General features: G+C 37.9%; 1 protein-coding gene across 2 annotated transcripts in view; it reads left to right on the top strand.

Annotated features, from left to right (window-relative positions):
• FUT8 (fucosyltransferase 8) overlaps positions 1–9,998 on the top strand; it is a 207,073-nt gene extending 197,075 nt beyond the window's left edge. For both annotated transcript variants that reach the window (XM_081049403.1, XM_081049404.1), the window contains 2 exons: positions 3,002–3,152; positions 8,719–9,998. In XM_081049403.1, the coding sequence (XP_080905529.1) occupies positions 3,002–3,152; positions 8,719–9,036 (469 nt within the window). In that variant the 3' untranslated portion in view covers positions 9,037–9,998. The remainder of the gene's footprint in view (positions 1–3,001; positions 3,153–8,718) is intronic.
• Positions 9,999–21,086: the final 11,088 nt, after the last annotated feature.

Genomic DNA, 21,086 nt, shown 5'->3' on the forward strand with positions numbered 1-21,086 from the left:
TATAAAGCAAGGAAAAAAATATTACCCCAAATCCTATTACTCAGTGGCGGCAACACCTGTTTAAATTTTGACACATTACCTTCAGTCGTTTATATAGTTACACATTTTAGTAGTTGATCATATTCTGTATAATTTGAGCTCTTTTTTGCTTAATAGAGCAATAGATCTGTTTTCCCGAGTCACTAAAAAAATCATTTTAAACATCTTTTTTAATGACTGTATATCCACTACATGGATATGCCATTGCTTATTTGATCATTCTTTTAATATTGGATAGTTAGGTTATTTCTACTCTTATAAAAAATGTAATGATGTATGCCTAAAATTATCAACATTATTTTCTTAAGCTAGATTTCTCAACTTGGAAGTATTTAGATAAAGGTATATAAGTTTCACTGTACTAGAAGCGTTGCTTGGTGTAAAATTATAATACTGTGTTATGGATCAATCAGCTTTGATCCATGACACAGCATTATTAATATAATTTTACACCAAGCAACCCTGGTAGTACAGTTAGAGTACTTGGATTATAGGAATACTGAAAACTTGAATTTCCTTTTTGTGGTCAGCAGTTAGTAATTCTTCTCCCCATGGTATTCCAGGCAGCAGTTTCCCCCATATTCGATAATAAATGTATAGCATTTTATGCATATTTTTCCTCTTTGAAAATCCTTTAATTTTAATTTTCTGAGTCATGAAGAGGAGATACTCCCTCAGTCTGAAGAAGGACTTCAGAAAAAAAAATTTTGATGTTAGTTTATAACTTCAAGTTAGTCCTTTGTGGGTGATATAAAAAATAAGTTTTTATAAGGTGGAAGAAGAAAAAAATATTTTTTATCCTTACTAATCTCTGCAACTTCACAGTGGAAAAATTCCTCTGCTGACATACTTGTGGGCAAAAGACAAAGAAGCACGTTTGTACAGAAAATTCCATGCTCATTATTGGAGATGCAAAATCTCCCTCTCCCCTTATTCACTTTGTTTCTGCTTGTTTTTCCCGCCCAGCATCTTTCATCAAGTGGTTTTTTGCTTATAGAGAGAAGGCCTGAGGAACTTAGGTATGGTTCCCTGGGAGGGAACCCTTTTGGTGTGGTTCCAGGGAGTCAAGTTCAGAAGTTTAAGTTCAGAAAGGTATTGACGTTAAGTGTCACTTCTCAGTAGAAGGATCACTCTTTTTTTTGTTTCACTGAAGCTCCCAAGCCATGCTGACAAAGTCAGTCTTTGTCAAGGATAAAACCTGTACTGGTATGTGTTAGCAATTCCCCCTCTCCTTCACCCTCAAGTCTTTTCGTATTTATTTATTGCTATCTCTACCCCATGCCTCTGTATGCAGCTTTGCAGGAATCACATTAAAAATCTTTCTGGTTGCTTTCTTTTTAGAACAAATGTGATGTTTCCTTCATCTCCCTCATTCGGAGCTGAGGAGGGCAAAATGTCAAAAATAATGAGGCCAAATAGATCTGAACACTGAATACCAGTCTGAAATAGTGCTCAGAGACTTTGCCTTCACAGTCATTATTAGAGGCAATGAGAGAAAGCTCCGTGGTGACTGTGAAATGAAGAGAAATCTGAAGCAGCTGTTAGGGGATTAGGAAAAAGCCCCAGACATAGGTACCACTCACTTGTTCATGTATTTATTCCCATAGCAGTGTGTGGAATGCTAGATGCTGTGAAGCAAAGGAAAAAAAAGATATAGCCCCAATTTGGGGGGAATGCTGTGTAGGAGACAGACATATAACCTGACTCCTAATGTTTCTGGTTTATAAATAGGAACTACTATTCTTTCAACAAATATTTATTGATCCTCTGTTATATCCCAGATTCTCTTTGAGGTGCTGAGAATAATAGAGTGAACAAAGCATATGAAGTGCCTCTCTTTAGTTAGGGATGATGGGGGTGGGGGATGCATGCAGTAAATAAGCAGTAAATATAGATTATGTCAAATGATAGATAATAAAAGCCATGCAGAAAAATTCAGCGGTAAAAGGGATAGGAATTGCCAAAGGTCTCATTAATAAGGCTATATTTGAGCCGAGTTCCAAAGGAAGTAAGGAATAAAACCAGATGGATGTCTGGGGGAAAAAAAATGTCTAAAAACAACAACCAATATTTATTGAGCATTTACTACATGTAAGTAACATTCTTCTGAGCACTTTACGTTGCTTAATGTATTTAATTCTTACAAAATTTTATAAAGTAAGTACAATTATTATCCCATTTTCATGTAACTTTCCAAAGTTTTTAACTTAACTCTGAAGATCTACCTCATGCACTGAAAAACTTTGTTCATTCTATACTAGAGTATAATTAAACCGCTATTTCAGAATACAATCATTTGAATATAGGGTGGACTTTTTAAAGACATCCTGATTTAATATTTTTAAACATCCTATCTTGAGACTACCAAAAAGTTACTTGGTGGACATCTTAAAGGAATTTGCTCTCAGAAAAGTATCAAAATGGTTTTCCATTACCATTACTGGTTAAGACGGTGCTTCAAGGATGGTGGTTAGGGAAGACAAGTCTGAATTATTGCAAATTCTGCATTAATTATTTAAATGACATTTAATTATGACATTTATGTTCCAAAGGAAAAGCTCAGTGACCAAATGAAAACAGCTTGACCTCTTAGAAATTACTCATTACATTGTTTTGTACACTTGAAACTAATAAAAAAAAGTTACTCATTACAAAGAAAATAGGGAGACTTCTATTTTCAACTCTCTCATGAATTGAGAAGGGACATTTTGATACATCTATGTATTTTGCATGGCATGCCAATAACATAACATACAAGGTACTCCAGAATGGTTTATGCCCCACGGATGGATTCAGAGATGCTTCGTTGTCTGTTCTGTTGAATGCCATAATTTTAAAGCTCTCTTTACTGGTAGAAGAGAGGGGCTCTTAGTGACAGGAGCCGGTCTGCCTCCTACTCATAGGATAGAGTACTAATAGAGTACTGTGATTTCAGTGACTATGTGTAAATTTCTTTTTTCAGGTACCCCAGTTATGAATTTATTAGTGATAATTCTATCTCTTGGTCAGCTGGACTACACAATCGATACACAGAAAATTCACTTCGGGGTGTGATTCTGGATATACACTTTCTGTCCCAGGCAGACTTCTTAGTGTGTACTTTTTCATCCCAGGTAAGTGACAATGGGGTATTTTCAAGTGGCCAATACTTTTTGGTTATATTGGGGTCTGGAAGTTCTTGTTTTTTTGTTTTTGTTTTTTAATGTTGTGACTCAGGTACAATCTTCCTAATATTTGGGAATAATCCCTTTAGTAAAAGTATGAGAAGATTCCCCCCAAAATAGCTATTTAAGAGCACTGAATATTTAGTTGTTTGCAAATGATGGTTGAATACATCTCCACTGAAGCCAACTACTGGAGTTGTTTGAAGTACTTGGCTTATTCACAGCATTTAACAGAAACAAACAGCAAGTAATTAAGCTTACTTAATGCTTTCTGATTTTTACATACAACCAATATGTTACCAGGATCCATCCATTTCTACACATCGATACACTGATACTGAGAGGCTTAAATGCCCAGTATTTTGCCTTACTTGATTGCTTTATAAAAAATGCGAAAGAGTAAATGTAATTCCTCTTCAAGTCCTATTACATTTCTACCAAGCAAGAAACTGTATATTAAATTTAAGCAGTACTGTATTAAAATGATTCTTGGAGTTTAATTGTTGCAGATAATTACATGTTATGGGTTTGGTAGATGTGCTTTTATGAGTGGTGCAGTCAGCCTTATATTCCCAATGGAATATCAGCAGAGCAATATCTGTTGTGGATTTTATTCTGCGCTTTCATTTATGTGCATATTATTAGCTAGTTCATTCAACAATCTGTTAAACAACTATTTGCTCAGAATTATACTAGGTGCAGAGGGAATTTCAAAGGAGATAAAAATACAGATCTTACCCTGGTCCAGAATCTAGTAAGCAAAATACTCACATATAACTAGAGAATAATTTCCAAGAAATATAAATCATGTAAGAATAATATATGCCTAAAAGCTTAGAAGAAATTGAGAAAAGAAAATGTGAAAGAAAAATCACATCGTTTTCATGGGAGTATACTTCAGAGAGCATAAAGAAATGGGCTGTTGCCCACTATGTGACAATGCACATTGTCACAATGGGATGATGATATGATTGTTGGAAAGATACCTAGCCCAGCAAAGCCTATATGAGTTTCTTTGATATGGAATAAGAATGCAACTCACTACCCACAAAGACAGCTACACAGAACAGGAATCACATAGGCAGCAGTCCTAGTCAGAAGGGAAAAACTTCCTTGGCCTTAAAGTTCCCGTGAAGGCATACACTGCTGATGTTTCTCCCTAATTAGGGCGATGATCCTATTTTTGAGAGGCTCCTTTTACCAATCTCAAGGCGGGGCAGCAGGGGAGGGTAATAACTGCTTGTTCTCTCTCAACTGTTTTGACAGTCTGGCAATGTGTCTGTCAGAGCAACAGGTGCATATAACTGGTAACAACCTCCACACGTTTTTGAATGCTTATTGTTAGAATGAATGAATCAAGAGTCATGTTCTCAGATGTAACACCTCCTCTACAGTCCTAGATTTTAGGCCTGCGTAAAGTCTATTACTCTAGTTGCGGTTTCTCAGCCTAGGCACTATTGGCATTTGGGGCCAGATAAATTGTTGTGAGGCACTGTCTTGTGCATTGTAGGATATTTAGCAGCATTTCTGCCCAGTAGCACCCACACCTCAAGTTGTAACAACCAAAAATGTCTCCAGACATTACCAAGTGTCCAGGGTGGGGGCGGGGCAAGAGTGCCCTTGTTAAGAGCCAGTGCTCTAGTCATAAAGCTCTAAAATATAAATAAATATATACTACATGTCTGAATAGTTAACGAACCTTACATGTCTGGAGGTGCTGAGACTTACAGGAATGTACGTCTATGCTTTGCTTTCCTTCTTCTAGCTTTAAAATCACCGTAGGACAAAATTACTTTTTTTTCCCGTGTGACACTCTCTAATGTTTTAATTCGAAATCCACACACAACACAATTGCCCTCACTATTTTTTGAATCAGTTTTGGAAAGTGCAGAGGGAAAAACCAGACAATTACATTCATTTTATTCCAGACAGATAGTTCTGGATAGGAGTTTCCATTGAGGTATGGCTCATGAAACAACAGTGGATACTGTTTTTTCATTGAATAGCAAAACAAAGTAGTTTACAGGAAAAATGCACAGATATCCCAGCATCACCCAATGAGACAAGGACCTGCTTCCAACTTTGCATACTAGGAGGTCCTCCTGTCCCTGTCTATTTTGACAAAAAAATTGAAAACTACCATCTGCTCTGAGAAAGGTTTGGAGGCTCATGCAGATGCATCTGGTTGCTCCTCAGGGATAAAATCCAGACTAGTAGACCTTCCTCCCTTTTTAAGTGTTGTGTTTTTTTTTTTCAAATATCTATGTTTTATCCTTTGTCAGGATTTTTGTTCTTAACTGTTACTGTGTGCTTAGTGGTATTCTAAAAATGATATAGTGCATGTCAACACAGAATGAAATAGAACATATAACATGTGGCCAGCTACTGCTTTTCAAATCAAAGGATTTGCCACTCTCAGTCATGCTACCTGTCGGGTCTCAAACTGACAGGTATTGACATCAGCTGAAAGCCTTCATTTACCTGACACTTAATTTGGATTTGTAAAGCCCTGAGAGGAAACCTAGGGTGATTAAATGCAAACGTCAACATTATAGTAATCTTTCTAGCTTTTTGCAGTATATTGTCCCATGGTTAATATAGAGAAAATATGTTAATTACTCAGAATGTTATAGATGGGTCTTAAGAAATATTCCCTATGGACTTGAATCTGCACTGCTGGGCTGGTATTACGCCTAGAGCGGTATTCACTCAACACATACTGCCTTGCTCTAGGTATTTATCCTAAGGCAGTTGAGAGTATGGTTGAGAGCCAGAAAGAGTATTAACTGTAGTTCTGCCCTTTACTAGCTCCTTTTTCATTTTATTTTAATTTTTGGAAATTTACTTAATTTCTCTGTGGCTTAGTTTCTTCAACTGTAAAATGTGAAAATAATAATAATAGCCACCTCATAGGGTTCTTGAAAGTTTTTGAGTTTGAAGAGAGAGCACATGCAAGTGCACTATTAGAATAGTGCCTGGGTGGTGGCCAGTTAGCTCAGTTGGTTAGAGTGCGGTTATCTTAACAAGGTTGATGGTTCGATCCCCGCATGGGCCACTGTGAGCTGCGCCCTCCACAACTAGATTGAAACAGCTGCTTGACTTGGAGCTGATGGCTCCTGGAAAAACACACTCAAAATAAATAAAAGTTACCAAAAAAAAGAACAGCGCCTGGACCACAATCAGTGCTCACTAAGCTCAACTGCTATCATTATCACCATTATGAGAAGGATAAAGGGTTCACCTAAGTGTCTGAAATTTTTCCCATTCGTTATTTCTTTGGCTTAAGAAAATATATGTATTATCCAGCAAGCTAACACATCAATAACTATTGATACCAAGGCGTAAACTGATAATTAGGATTATTCCTCCCAACAGAAAGTCCCTAGAGGTGTAGTACTGAGGATAATAATGTTTTTATGAGAGTGAGATACTTAATAGTGGAAAGAAAAAAACACATTAGGGTTCTTTGCCACAGTGGGCATTGTGGTCATCCCAAGGGCAGTACAAGGTCATGCATTTCTGGCTAGGGGTAATTGAAGAGTGGGTGGTGGGGCTCTGAAAAGAAGACTCAGGTTTACCCAAGGCTGCCCTTGGCCTTATGTTTTATCCTTCTGGTGTTATAATTCGAACACAGAGAACAGGCTCTACAAGAGAAAATATATGTAGCAGTTAACTAGCACACACAGACTGCCTGGGTTCAAAACCTGAACCTTGGGCAAATTCCTTAACTGATCTTTGACATCTGCAAAATGAGCATGACAGAATTTCATGGGGCTACTGAGAGGATTAGATTAGATAATACCTAAAAACAGTGTCTGACAGCAAAAACTCAGTAAATATTAGCCTTTATCATTTTTATTGTACTTCACTATTATTGGAGCTTCTTTGTTTTAATTATTTAGTTTCTTCCTTTGCAGAGTCTCCACTTGATTTTTCCTTGCCCTATGTGGGCCTTTGGCTGAATTTAAAGTTCAAGTTCCACATCTTTTTGAACCTCATTTTGTTATAGTCTCAGTGTTCTACCAGTGATCTCAACTATACCATGACATTGCAATATCAAATTAGTTTGTTGATAAAGTAGCAAACTTGAATTTCAACTACATAGAACCAAGGTAATGACTAGAGATCTTAGTTCTATGTCTAGTTGAAATTCTAGCATTAGAATTTGGACAGATGATTTAATCTCTTTGTATTTTAGTCCCTATTTGCAAAATGTAGAATTCTGTCTAAACTTTGTTTCTTTTACAAATTACATATAGCATTTAGAAAGCACCCCTCAAGTTCCTGAGGTTAAGATTCTTCAATACATTAAAGTGATGATTAATCAGATTCCATTTGCTCATAACAGTCAAGAATGAACATCTTCATTCAGTTTTTTATTTCATGAATGTCAGTTTTAAAGGACTGCTGAGTAATCCTAAATTGTTCTAATGATCAGATTAACAATTACTATTAGTAGTGTCATTTTATGTAAATGCAAACCTATTGGTATAGGGACAGTAAAGCTTCGTTAACTGAAATAACCACAACTGAAAATTTAGGAAAATTTGACCTGAGTTGAGTTCTCTGTTCACAATGTATAATGGAAGAATTTTCTAAGCAAAATTATAGCATTCTCTCTTCTTTCTTCACCTATTCTTAACAAAGTTTCTGAAACCCATTTATGCTATAATGAATGTCTTTATTAATTGCTTAAAATGTTATAACTCCATGAAGATAGTATAGTCTAACTTTATCACCGAGTATTGAGCTCAAGGAATGAAGTTCAGATTGTGGAATTTCACTTGCTATCCAGTGGGCATGGTAGGTATTGTTTGAACAGAGGAATCTTTTAAGTAGCCTTCGATGCATCAGGTAGCTGCATCTTCCCCAAAGGCTAGTCCATCTTATTTCAGTCCTAGAAAGCTACTATCTACACAGCACACTTAAAACTGTAGATAGAAATGGCAATATGTTTTGGCTCTCTTGCCAGTCTAATTAATGGTGAGTAATTACATGGATTTCTGTTGAGAAGAGTTCTGAGCCCAAGTCCAATTTAGCAGAAAAGAGTATGTGATTGATTAACACTGAATGAAGAAAAGGGAGCAGCAGCATTTTTATGAAGTATTTATAATCCTAAACCTTAAATTCTTCAAGCGCCCAAACCAGGTCTTATTCTTTTTTGTATCGCTAGTGCCAAACATGGAGCACTATGTGGCTCTTACTAAATGTTTATTAAAATTAACTGATTCATATTCTTAGAGTACTTTGCACTGTGTACATTGTTTTCTCTCAGAGACCTTAATTGCAATAATCTTTTATGCTAAAAAAAATGATAACAAGCACAGAGTTGAAGAATGAGTTTTACCATTATCTGAGAACAAATGGACTGAAAACTTAGGATTAGAATCTACTACTTTTCATTCTCTCAGTCCTAGTCCTACTCTGGTTCTATTCTCTTTGGCCAAGGTCTTTCAGATTGCTATAAAGGAGATCTTACTTAGACTAACACATTTTTTTTTCAATCTTTCCCAAGGTCTGTCGAGTTGCTTATGAAATCATGCAAACACTGCATCCTGATGCCTCTGCAAACTTCCATTCTTTGGATGACATCTACTATTTTGGGGGCCAAAATGCCCACAACCAGATTGCCATTTATCCTCACCAACCTCGAACTGCAGATGAAATCCCCATGGAACCTGGAGATATAATTGGTGTGGCTGGAAATCATTGGGATGGCTATTCTAAAGGTGTCAACAGAAAACTGGGAAGGACGGGCCTGTATCCCTCCTACAAAGTCCGAGAGAAGATAGAAACTGTCAAGTATCCCACATATCCTGAAGCCGAGAAATAAAGCTTAAGGTGGAAGAGAAAGACAACCAAACTCAGTTCAAATCATTTGAGCCAAGCAGTAGATGAAGAGGGCCCTGACCTAACAACACATGGTTACATGAGTAGAAACCTGCAGAGCAACTGAGGACTGACAGATGCTTCATTGGTGGGATTCCTCTTGAACAAGGGCTACAACGCCCCCAAACCCATGCACAGTTCAATGATGTACTCACATATAACATGCAAACAGGTTGTTTTCTACTTCGCCTCTTCTTTCAAGATTATGTCCCCATGAAACAAACACTGCCACATTGTGTAACTTAAGTGACACAGACATTTTGTGTGAGACTTCAAACATGGTGCCTATATCTGAGAGACCTGTGTGACTCAGCGAGATCTGAAAAGCTCCCTACTGTGGGGAGGTTGATTCTTAGCCAGTGGTGGTATTGTAACCACTGAATTCACTCCAATCAGCAGATTCAGAATTGAGACTGGATGTTTTTGTCTGGAATTTTTTTTTTAAGTAATTGCATCAGTTCATTCACTTCATCATTAATAAGTGAAGGATACATCAGAATGATGTATCCGTTAGGAACTTTTGTAAAACAATGCCATGAACAGATTCTTTAGTACTCAATGTTCCTGGACATTCTCTTTGATAACAAAAAATAAATTTTAAAAAAAGGAATTTTGTAAAGTTTCTAGAATTTTACATATTGAATGATTTGGTGGTCAGCTTTCTAGTGGCAAAACTATGATAAAAAGAGGAATTTTGTAGTTTCTCTGCTTTATTTTTTTTCTGTTTCTGATCAATTGACCAAGTCTTAGCTCAAAGAGTCATTGCTTCATTTTAAGACTGAAAACTGAATTTAGTTGGTGCACATTAGAGTTGCTAAGAGCACTCTTTGGGAGTTTTTATTGTTGTATATTGGACATTGTTTATTTCTTTTAATTAAATTAAATAATCATACTCCTTGCCCTCCGAGGAACAGTCACCTCCATTTCCAAAACTAACAATTTCAGGGCTTGTTGATAATCCTTCTTATTGTGGCTATTATCACTTTTTGTGAGTTGGGTCCTCTTGTTTTATCCAGGAACCAATTTGTGCCCTTTCCTATTATGTCCTGCTTTTGAGAGTACCAGGAATCTTTGGGGTTGGAAAGGCTGGCTGTTTCTGAAATATGTGTCTCACAGTATGTAAAATTCAGTGAACAAGGGAGAGAGGAACCACCGCAAGACCCAAGGTGGATTTGGGATTATCTCTTCAGGATACTTCCTTTAAGTAATTCCCTGTTAGAATCACTTCAGAAGACAAGACTTCGATGTTCTATGTTTTCTCTCTGAACATGACTTTTCTTCATATAAGAACACTTTCTATTCTCTGTAGCCTGCCTCCTTTAGATGCCTGGCAGGAGTATTTCATAGCATGTGTTCTACAATTGATCCGTGTAGGAACCAGTAGCAGGCCTGGTGTTGACTATTAGGAATCCCAAGCAGAAAAGCTCTGTTTGTTACATCCTCACTAAATGAAAATACCTGTACACAAAATCTCCCCACCAAACTTCCCTAAATTTTTTCTCCCTGTCTAGTCAAGTCTCCCAAAGAGCAAAAACTGCCTGTAGTGTCAGTAAGCAAGTTTCAATTTAGTTTTGATACAAATAAGTCATTTGAAACAAAAATCTCCAACTGAGCAGAGGTACTTTTGAATATGTTATTTTGATTACTTATGTTATTTTCTAATTTGCATCTCACTTGTCAGGACATCAGTTGCTATGGGTTACTGATAATAACTGCTTTATATTTCTCTGTAGAGTTCTTGTTTTTATTCATTACAAGCTTGTTGTTTTTTTACCTCATTGAACATAGTTATAATAACTTTTATAACGTAGTTATAACTGTTTTAAAAAATTATTTTGTGCTAAATCTGAATCATCCCAGAGTTGGGCTCCATTCTTTATTCTCTAGAGAAAGTCATATTTTTTCTGGTTCTTCAAATGTTGAGTAAGTTTAGATTGTATCCTGAATGTCGTAAATGTTTATGTTGTATATTCTGTTATATTTCTCTAAAGAGTGCTGATTTGTTTGTTTGTTAGCAGGCATTTAATTTCATTGGATTTAAACTGTAAACTGTTTTAGGCAGCAGTTCAAATCTCAATTCAGTTCTTTTATCTTTAGCTGGAGTCTATCCTACACATATATGGTTCAGGGATCAGCCAGAGATATGTGTAGAGTTTTGGCACAGAATTTGGGACTGTCTTTTATTGTCTCTCTTTCTTCTGAGATTCCCCCCCTTGCTTTCCAGCAGCCGTGGTTGCTCTGATTCTTCAACCAAAAGGACTGCAGTTTTCTATGAGCCTAAAAGCCATAAAAATGGGAAACTCACCTTGTGCCATCCATTCCCTTCTTCCAAGTTTTAATGTCTCTCAAGAATTTGCCTGCTTTTTGTTTAGTCTCCAGTGACTTTAGGTAGTTTTTGTATTTTGTTAAAAATGTGTATTTGTTATCCATTGGGAGATCCATTCAGTAGGCACTTAAACTCCGCCATACAGGAAGTGAAACTCGGAGGCAGAGACTTAAAAGGACAAAGCGTAGTGGGGGAAGGAGAAGCTTAGTCCTGTGATAGCCTCTGTTTAGACTGTGGCTTTAATAGCTAAAGAGCTAGTAGCTTCAAGCAGGAAGGAAGATAAAAAAACTAACCAAATTGTTAAACCTGCAGGTGTCAAGGGCTAATGAATACTACTGACCACATCTTACTGAAAAGTTTTTCTGAGCCTCTTTGTTTGCAAATCATCACGTACATAATGGTGATGCCTCCTATACACGCTGCCATGTTGGGAGTGCTGACGTTTCCTCACCACTGTTGTACTTCCCTCGTGAGGACCTGGTACTTAAAAAAATTCTGCAGGGTTTTGAATTGAATGACCAGGGCTAGATTAGGAAGACTGGAAGCTTTTCCTTGTTAAAAGACCCATTTCTGAAGAGTCTTACATAGAACCAAATTTTTAGCCTAGGCTCATTGAATGTGGGTACCAATCTTATGTATTAGTAACAAAGCAGTTACAAAAAGTCTTACCAAGGTTTTCCTGGTCCTACCACTCAAATCTGATTTAGTGCTGAGCTGGCACTTAAAGAGTTTATGCCTGTTGTGAAGGGCTCTTAGCCCTAATCCTGGATTTCTTTGTGCCCCAAATGAATGAGAGACTAGTTGCTTTCGTCTCTGAGCTTTAGTGTTTTTTTCTATCATATAGAACCTAGGCTGTTTTCTGGGTTCCGTCTTAAGAAAGTTGGGAACATGAACAGACTCAGCTTCGGAGGGAGTTGAGGGTTAAAAGAGAAAAAACATTTAAAAATCTATCTCATAAAATGCTTATCATCATCATCGTTTAGTTCTGAGAGAATACAATCACTGTGTATTCAGTAAGCAGGAAAACTATTGGAGTCTAAATAATGCATCTAGAAGAATCTCCTCTGCCTCAATGAGAATAAATCTCCTTAGGTGGGGGATAACAGACAGGTCCTCTTTGACCATAGCGAACTGCTTGATATTTCATTTGTGCTCCCGGGAGGCCCATGCAACAGCCAGGATCGATAGACCTGTACAGAATAGATGTGCGGCTTGAGGGTTGATGAATTTCGGAACTTGGCCATAATATCCTAATTGATGCCAGATGCAGGCTCTAGGGAATTTTTTAAATGCATTGCCCAGAGGGAAGCACAAATGAGAGTTTGCCTCTATACTTACTGGTTCCTGGCAGCAGTCTTTCTCATGGAAACATGGAGGAGTTCCAGGATCCTTGGCAGGGCAGGCAGACCTTGGCAGGTTCTTTGGCTTCAGCTGTCATTGACATTATGCATGTTTGAGCACTTGCCCTGTGACAGTGTATTTATTCATTTTTGGTTCTTTATACAAGTCAGAATCTCTGACTCAGTACCTGCTCAGCTATTCCGCTTTACCATCTCCAGTCCAGTTCAGTTGCCACCTGTTTTCTGCTCTCTTTATCCTTAAATAAGACAATCTTGATTTTGTATTCCTACTACCTTTACAGAGGATAATGTCATGTGAACGGTTCCCTGTTACTATTCCATTCCTCATGCAGTTCCTATCCTGATTACTTGCGCAGACTATCATTTTGTCATTAGCATCTCCAAGGTATAAAGGGAACCAAATATCCCTTTGGACAATTTTAGATAAGATGTTCCTGGACCCGAGGTGTAGTAAAGCTATAATACTATGTACTCATGGCCATTTAAGCTAAAGATTTCAAAGATTTTCACAAATCGATATCACTACACTCAAGGGGAGTATAGCTAGAGCATCCTTTGTGTGAAACTATGTCAATCTAGACAGAGTCTGCACTTCTTTTAAAGCAGTGTATTGAAGGCCATGGCCACAGCCATTTGATGTTTTGGGAAGAAAGCCAGGAAGAGAGTTCAGAGCTCCTGCTGACCTCCTGTCATCTATAACTGTTCTTTCTAACCTCTTCTCCTGAGTCAATGTCCCATGGAGGCTATTGTTCCCTAACTGCCTGTGTGGGTAGAGAAAAGGCCATTGACATAGGAAAAAGCATGTTTGTTCATAACCCAGCTGGGCATGAGAACATCTGTGGAGGCTGGGAATGTGCAGATAGTTTAGACTGTGGGTGTGTTTAGCAGCTGGAGGAATGCTGGGACTTTGAGTTTCTGACTAGTTTTAACTTCCCTAGTAGATTGTGTTCCCTGAGAATTTCTGGCCCAGCAAAGGGAATGGAGGGGAGTGAGTACAAAAGCAGGAGACCTAGTTCTCAGTTTTGTTTCTCCTTGAGATAGTGCCTACAAGCAGGTAATGTCTCTGTATCTCAGATTCTTTAGGGGAAAGAGCAGTGGTACTCACTAAAGATCACTGAACACTTGGCCTTCTAAGTTTGACTCTGCCATTAAATGTAGACAGGTCAAACTGTTTTACAGAGCTCTGTTTTCTTCATCTGTGGAATGATTTAGTTGGATCTAATTAGGGTTTACAAATGTTATTGTCTCGTTGGGTTCCATATGTCTGAAGAAGGTGGTTACTACTCAGCTGATTATTGTCCTAAGGACATACATAATGTGGCCAAATCTTTGTTTTTCAAGATGAGCAACGTATTTTTTATGCCCAAATCTTCAGATTTCAAAATATTAGCTAGTTCAAAAAATACATAAAACGCTAATTGGGGTAAATAAGACATTTGTGGCTACTTTTGGTTCATGGCCCATTAGTTTACGACCTCTGGACTAGATCTAGAAAGTTCTAACTTCAAGATTCTGTCTCTGGAAAGGATTGGTAAGATGAGTAATAGCTGTACAATGCTTTCAGGTTCATTTGCTGTACATGTCCCAATTCTTTGGAAATGTCTGCTTGGCTGTCTCTCATCCTGGACTCAGAAGAAATTTAGTATGCTAAAGGACAGCTGTGCTGTGATAGTTCATACCCGTGGCTCCGCTCAGACTTGGCCTTGAGGATCCAGAGCAGCCCTGTTTCAACTGCCCTGACCACCAATTTTGGTTTCCTACACTCAGGCTCACAGACTGGTGACGACTCAACAGGCCACAAACTGAGGTGCCCTCCTTAGGGAGTTGCTGCTGTTTTTCTCCATTACATCCAAATATCAAGATGAGTATGCCTCAAGTCTCTGGTTCTCAGTGTAGAGAACGGGATCAGGACTCTTGGTGGTCTTTAAGGAAACATGGTGAACTAGGAAGTGCTAAATGATTAAAGATGAATAGATACTTTTTTAAAAATGAGAAGATAGATTACTAACATATAGATTGATAAATTTGACAAGTCATGAGTAAGGTTTTAGACTGCATTATTAAAAAAATTAACAGTGATAACTATGCAAGAACCAAACATACCAGATTATTTCTTGTTTTCATATGAGAATTACAATAATAGCTAACATTTACTGAGCACTTCCTATGTACCCGGGGTTTTTCTAAGCACTTTCTAATATTTTTTTCTGGTTCTTCAAATGTTGAGTAAGTTTAGATTGTATCCTGAATGTCGTAAATGTTTATGTTGTATATTCTGTTATATTTCTCTAAAGAGTGCTGATTTGTTTGTTAGCAGGCATTTAATTTCATTGGATTTAAACTGTAAACTGTCTTAGGCAGCAGTTCAAATCTCAATTCAGTTCTTTTATCTTTAGCTGGAGTCTATCCTACACATATATGGTTCAGGGATCAGCCAGAGATGTGTGTAGAGTTTTTGCACAGAATTTGGGACTGTCTTTTATTGTCTCTCTTTCTTCTGAGATTCCCCCCCTTGCTTTCCAGCAGCCGTGGTTGCTCTGATTCTTCAACCAAAAGGACTGCAGTTTTCTATGAGCCTAAAAGCCATAAAAATGGGAAACTCACCTTGTGCCATCCATTCCCTTCTTCCAAGTTTTAATGTCTCTCGAGAATTTGCCTGCTTTTTGTTTAGTCTCCAGTGACTTTAGGTAGTTTTTGTATTTTGTTAAAAATGTGTATTTGTTATCCATTGGGAGATCCATTCAGTAGGCACTTAAACTCCGCCATACAGGAAGTGAAACTCGGAGGCAGAGACTTAAAAGGACAAAGCGTAGTGGGGGAAGGAGAAGCTTAGTCCTGTGATAGCCTCTGTTTAGACTGTGGTAGGTACTATCATTACCTTCATTTTAGTCACTATAAAACTAAAGCCCAGAAGTTGTATATTGTTTGTCCATGGTGATAAAGTTAGACAATGGTAGAGCCAGGGTGCAGATTGCCTTGCTTTTAACCACTTCCAGGAATACTGTGTCTGCATTCTGCATCTGGGATTTCAGCATGGTATAACTATGTTATTGTGGACCAGACTATGCAGGAGCATAGTATTAAGAATGAGCTGTCTTTATTCAAAAAGTTTGATTAACTCAAGTCTGCTTGTTTGCCATAGAACTCTATCCTGACTTGTTTGCATAGTTTATTAATGCTTTGAAAAGGGACATTGAAGAGAACAATATGATGTAGTTGAAAGCATGAGTTCTCATGTCAGATCTGCTTGGGTTCAAATCCTGGGTCCTCGACCTGTTGACACTGTGACCTTGAGCAAGTAACAAGCTTTCTGTACCTTTGTTTACCCATCAATTAAATGAAAATAATAATAGTAAGTACTTCATAAGGTTTTTGTGAGGGTTAACTTAGTTACCATAAGAAAATCTCTTAGGCCAATGCCTGGCACAAAGCTCAACTAATGTGAGCCCTTGTCACTATTATTATTACATTGTTATTGAATTTTTTTAGCAACTGAAAGCTGAGATAATAGTAAATTATATTGTTGGAGATCATCAGAATCCCTAAAATTGCTTAAAAATTGAAATAAAAGTAAATCTAAAATATAGTCAAGGTTGAGAATCACTGCATTAGCTAATGAATACTAGAGCACTTAACATACTGTACAGCTTAAAAATGTGTTTTATTCTTAGACCCAAAGGTCAGGGGTGCCTCAGTTGAGCCTGTGGGAGATGGAACTAAAAACAGAGAATTTAGTTATCCATGAATTTAGTATTGCCAATAGTGTGCTATGACTACCCCTCCCACTCTGCCTTATCCATCAAAAACAGAAGTGTCCAGACAGGGAAGGTATTGGACTGTTATATCTCACCTAGAGTCCTATGCTTGGTACTCCATGATAGCATACGTCTTCACATATTGGTGAGACTGCTACCGTTTTCCCGAAAATGAGACCTAGCCTAGGTCTCATTTTCCGGGAAACATGGTGAAAAAGCAAGCAGGGTTGTTTCATGTGACTGCAGTGTGCAGAAGCAGCAACAAGAGAGTAAGTTTCACTTAACATACAAAAAACTTCTAATAAATTGTGTTTGTGGATAATGACACAAGCTAATATAGGTGACAACTTCCTGTCTTTACAGGGATGTCCAAGCAAAATTGGATGCCAAAGGGAACCTTAAGCTTGTAACAGGTTAGATAACCGCCAAGTTCCCTTCCAGTCCACAGTTTCTAAAAAGGTCATGAATTCATGGTGATGTTGCAGAGACTGAAATTCCAACGGTCTCATGAGTGGTGCCAACCTGAAGCTGCCAGGCTTAGAAGCTTGATCTGGTAGCAAGAGAAATAAGGGCCAATCTATTAGGTTGGTGCAACAGTAATTGCGGTTTAAAAGGTTAAAAATAATTGCAAAAACTGCAATTTGCACCAACCTAATATTTGTTAGACCAGGTGACTAGGTCTTTTTGTAGATCTCCATTTCAATCAAGTAACTTAATCTTACCTAATGTAACACAGGCTTTGTTAACCTCCCTATTTAAATTTGGAAACTCCTCTTTCGTTTGTTTTTTTTCCCACCTTTGTTTCCTGGTAAAGCCTCTTTCATAGAAACAGAGCTCTATTTTCATCTAAACTAAGGGAAGAGAAGTTTGTAGAAACAAAGGCCAAAAGAACTGAGGAGTCAGTTTCCTTGGTGGCAAGAGAGGAGGAAATAGCACTCTCTGGACTAGATCTGTCTTTTCCTTCCCATTCAAGAAAGCAAAACAAGTGTGAGTCCCTTCTGACCTCTATCATTGTTGTTTAAGTAATATTCACAAACGTTAGCGGTTGTTTGCAAACATACCTCACAATTGATCACTGCATACTGGTGAGTCACCAAACCATGAATGAGAACATCTGATGTGTTAAGATTAAAGAACAAGGGGTTTGAATCAGTGCTATTTCCAAGTTTTCAAAGTTTTTCACCTATTGAGTATCAACAGGTGATAATAAATGGAATAATGCTCTTTCAAGAAATTCTTATTGATAGTTCAAATTACTGTAATTCTATGATCCATGGCCTTTTGTCCTAAGTAGATTTTATGGGAACACAGCCACGCCCACTCATTTACGTATTGTCTATGGCTGCTTTCAGGCTGCAACAGCAAATTTGAGTAGTTCTGGCAAAGACTGTATGACACACAAGGCCTAAAATATTTACTGTCTGGCCTTTTACAGGAAAACTTTGCTAACCCGTACTGTAAGTAGTCCTATCTTTTAGGTTCAAATTGATAATCCAAAGGGGCTCAACATCCAAAAATACTGTTTGAATCATCAGAGAAAATTGTAGTTGGGATAGTAGTACATTAGGGCCTCCACTAATCTCCCTGGTACCTTTGTGCAGATTGGGTAAAGGTGCTCCTTTAGACATTTAATATAGTACTTATTTTTACAATAAGACTCTTACTGCCATCTACCATAAAAGTGCTTCATAATGTTCGCAATAGGACTTGCACTCCCCTGTACAACTGTATGCAGCAGCCCCATATAGTAATGTGGTCTGGTGAAAAGAACACTACTTGGAGTCACAGACCTGGGTTCTACTTCCAGCTCTGAAACTAACCTGCTGATGTCTTGGGCAAGCCACATAATCTGACTAGGCCTCCGTTTTCTTACCTTTAAAATGTAAATAGCTTAAAGTTGTTTGGAGAAATTAAATAAGTTAGTAGACATAATATTGCTTTGTAAAGGCTTACAGCTCTGCGAAATCAAACTCCAATTATGTTTTGGACAGCTTCTATAGTTAGAGAAGTATAATAGGTTTTGAAGAGAATGAAATTTATTTAAAGAGCTTATAATCTAACTGGAAAGTTGTGCACATGAACTGCACTGGAAAGTTACAATCTAACATTAAAAAATTGTGTATGTTTGAACTAATTAGAGCACTGGTAAGACTGATTTGAAATTACTGACCTCCTACTATATGCCAGATGTTGTGCTAAGCTCCTAACATGCTTTATCTCACATGTGTGATCTTTATATTAGCCGTAAAAGGTAGGCATTATTATCTCCATTTTACAAACAAGGAAAAATAATTGTCATTTATTACTCATTTACTAGGTTCTAAATACTAGTCTAAGTGCTTTATATATTTTAACTCATTTTATTTTAACTCATTTTCATCCTCACAATACCCTATGAGGTAGGTGCCATTATTCCCATTTTCATCTGAGGACATTTATTCAGAGATTAAATTAGTGCTTTCCAATCTTTTTTGCATGATGGCACACATAGAAAATTCCAATATTTGTTTGACATCCTGGGATAAATTTGAAGGGATTTGGGGCACCTATATAGGGCTTGGTGAAAAATTCAGCACTGTATTAATAATTTGACTCGCTGAGATGTTTCAGTGGAGGATTAGGAGAGGTATACATGAGGTAGTCACTCACACCGCTCTGGCCATGGGTACTAAGTGTAAAGTATGCAGCAAAATAACAAAGACTGTTCAAGAAATCTCACAGGAAGCCCTACAAATAGTGTTCAAATGTTAACTTCAACTGTTGTAAAATGAATACTTACAAACATTGCTTTAAATATTTTATCAAAAGAAGGTACAACCAATAGTGTTTTGTGGTGTACCTCCAAACTATTCGTGCTTGGTAGCTCTGTTAAATTACTTGCAAGACAAATGGCTAATAGGTGGTTGACTTGAATCCAGTCACATGAAACTGCCTGACTCTTAAGTCTGTTCTTCTAGCCTCTGTACAGTCTTGCCCTCCAGCAGTGAAAAACCAAACTGTGTGACTCATACTTCATTTCTCCTTAAGAGGATTTTATTATTTGAAGTTTGATCATCGAGGCTCACTCTAAGGATGAAGTTATTAACTATGGTCTTCAATTAACCTTGTTCCCCTATCCCATTCCCGTACAGTTTTAGAACTAGCATTCCATACTTTTTGCTATTCACTCTCTACCCATATTCACAACAGGAAATAGATGGGCAGGTGAGACAAGTGAAGATTCTGTGAGTTGATGGGCAGCAGACTTCCCCTGCGCTCTGGAAATCCCTGCTTGGGCTCACTGTCTTTGAACCTCTGCTTGCCTGCATCCGCTGGAAGTTGAGTCCTAGCAGAGAGTCCATTCCCAGGTCAGCCTGCTGTGCTTACATAGGATGCTAGATTATAATAAATGACTATCACTTACTCAACCCCTAAATGCAGGAGGAACTCTTGATGTGATTCTATTTGCCTTCTGTGCTTCAAAAGATATACCTCTGAGCAGAAACAATTCCCCGGTGTGCATCAGATCGCCCACCATCCCCGTACAGGTAAATACTCTGTGACTGCAGTTATATATATAGTTTTCATCTGATGTGTGATATTTCACATGTGTTTTACCTAATGATGGTTTGTCTAATTTCCGAACCCACTTGCATTTGAAATTCATACTCCCAGCTTCTGCAGGGTGGGGAAAGCTGAAGGAGGTAGAAGACACAGATGGTATTTTATTTCTGTCTTTGTCTGGCGTTCTGAGTGGTCTGCAGGTGGTGATATGTAGCAGGACGTCTGGGGCAAGGTTAGTGACCCATTAAGGTGTCCTGAACTCTGATTAGAGAGAGCTTGGAGCAAACAGAGCTGTCAACTCGCAGTTTCTTTTTGATTAACCTCTTCCTCTTAACCCCTGGAGGCCACTTATCCTTCCCACCCCTAAGAAAAGACAGCGTTAAAGCCTGAGGTCATTGCTCAGTGAAAGCCTCGGGAGCTGATTGGGCCAGAAAGGGCCTCTGTCAGCAGTCATTCCATTATCAGACTCTCCAGTGACAGGTGAGCTCATGCCCTGTGATTCACGGAGCTCCTAAGCTAAAATGGCTCTCAGAGGAGCAGCTTCTCAAGGAAGAGTGAAGATGCTTATGGAAACCCACTGATGCGGTAGGGTCACTTTGGCTGTTTCAAGGGTGACTTTTATTTATTTATTTATTTATTTATTTATTTATTTATTTATTTATTTAGGGCCATGCTGGAGGATACATCCTCCCAAATAAGCGAGTTCTGTTTTCTATTTTTATTGTGATTCAGTCTAGCTTATTTCAGTAAGTTTTAATCTATAATCTCCTCACTCAGCTGTAGCTCCTTAAAGACAAAAATTACATCCCATTCATCATTGTATTCCTCGTGTAGGCACAGTGACTGACACAGTGTCTGAAAATGTACTGTGCTGGAATAATTAGAGATTTAATGATGCAACCCCTTGGATTTGCCCTAAAGTAGTATGGGAGGAAGGGAGGATTGGGTGGAACTATAGATGAAACAAGATCGATCCTGAGATGAAAACGGTTTAAACTGAGTGATATGT

The sequence above is a fragment of the Rhinolophus hipposideros genome (genome assembly GCF_964194185.1).
Source record: "Rhinolophus hipposideros genome assembly, chromosome: 5".
In the NCBI taxonomy this organism is placed as follows: Eukaryota; Metazoa; Chordata; class Mammalia; order Chiroptera; family Rhinolophidae; genus Rhinolophus; species Rhinolophus hipposideros.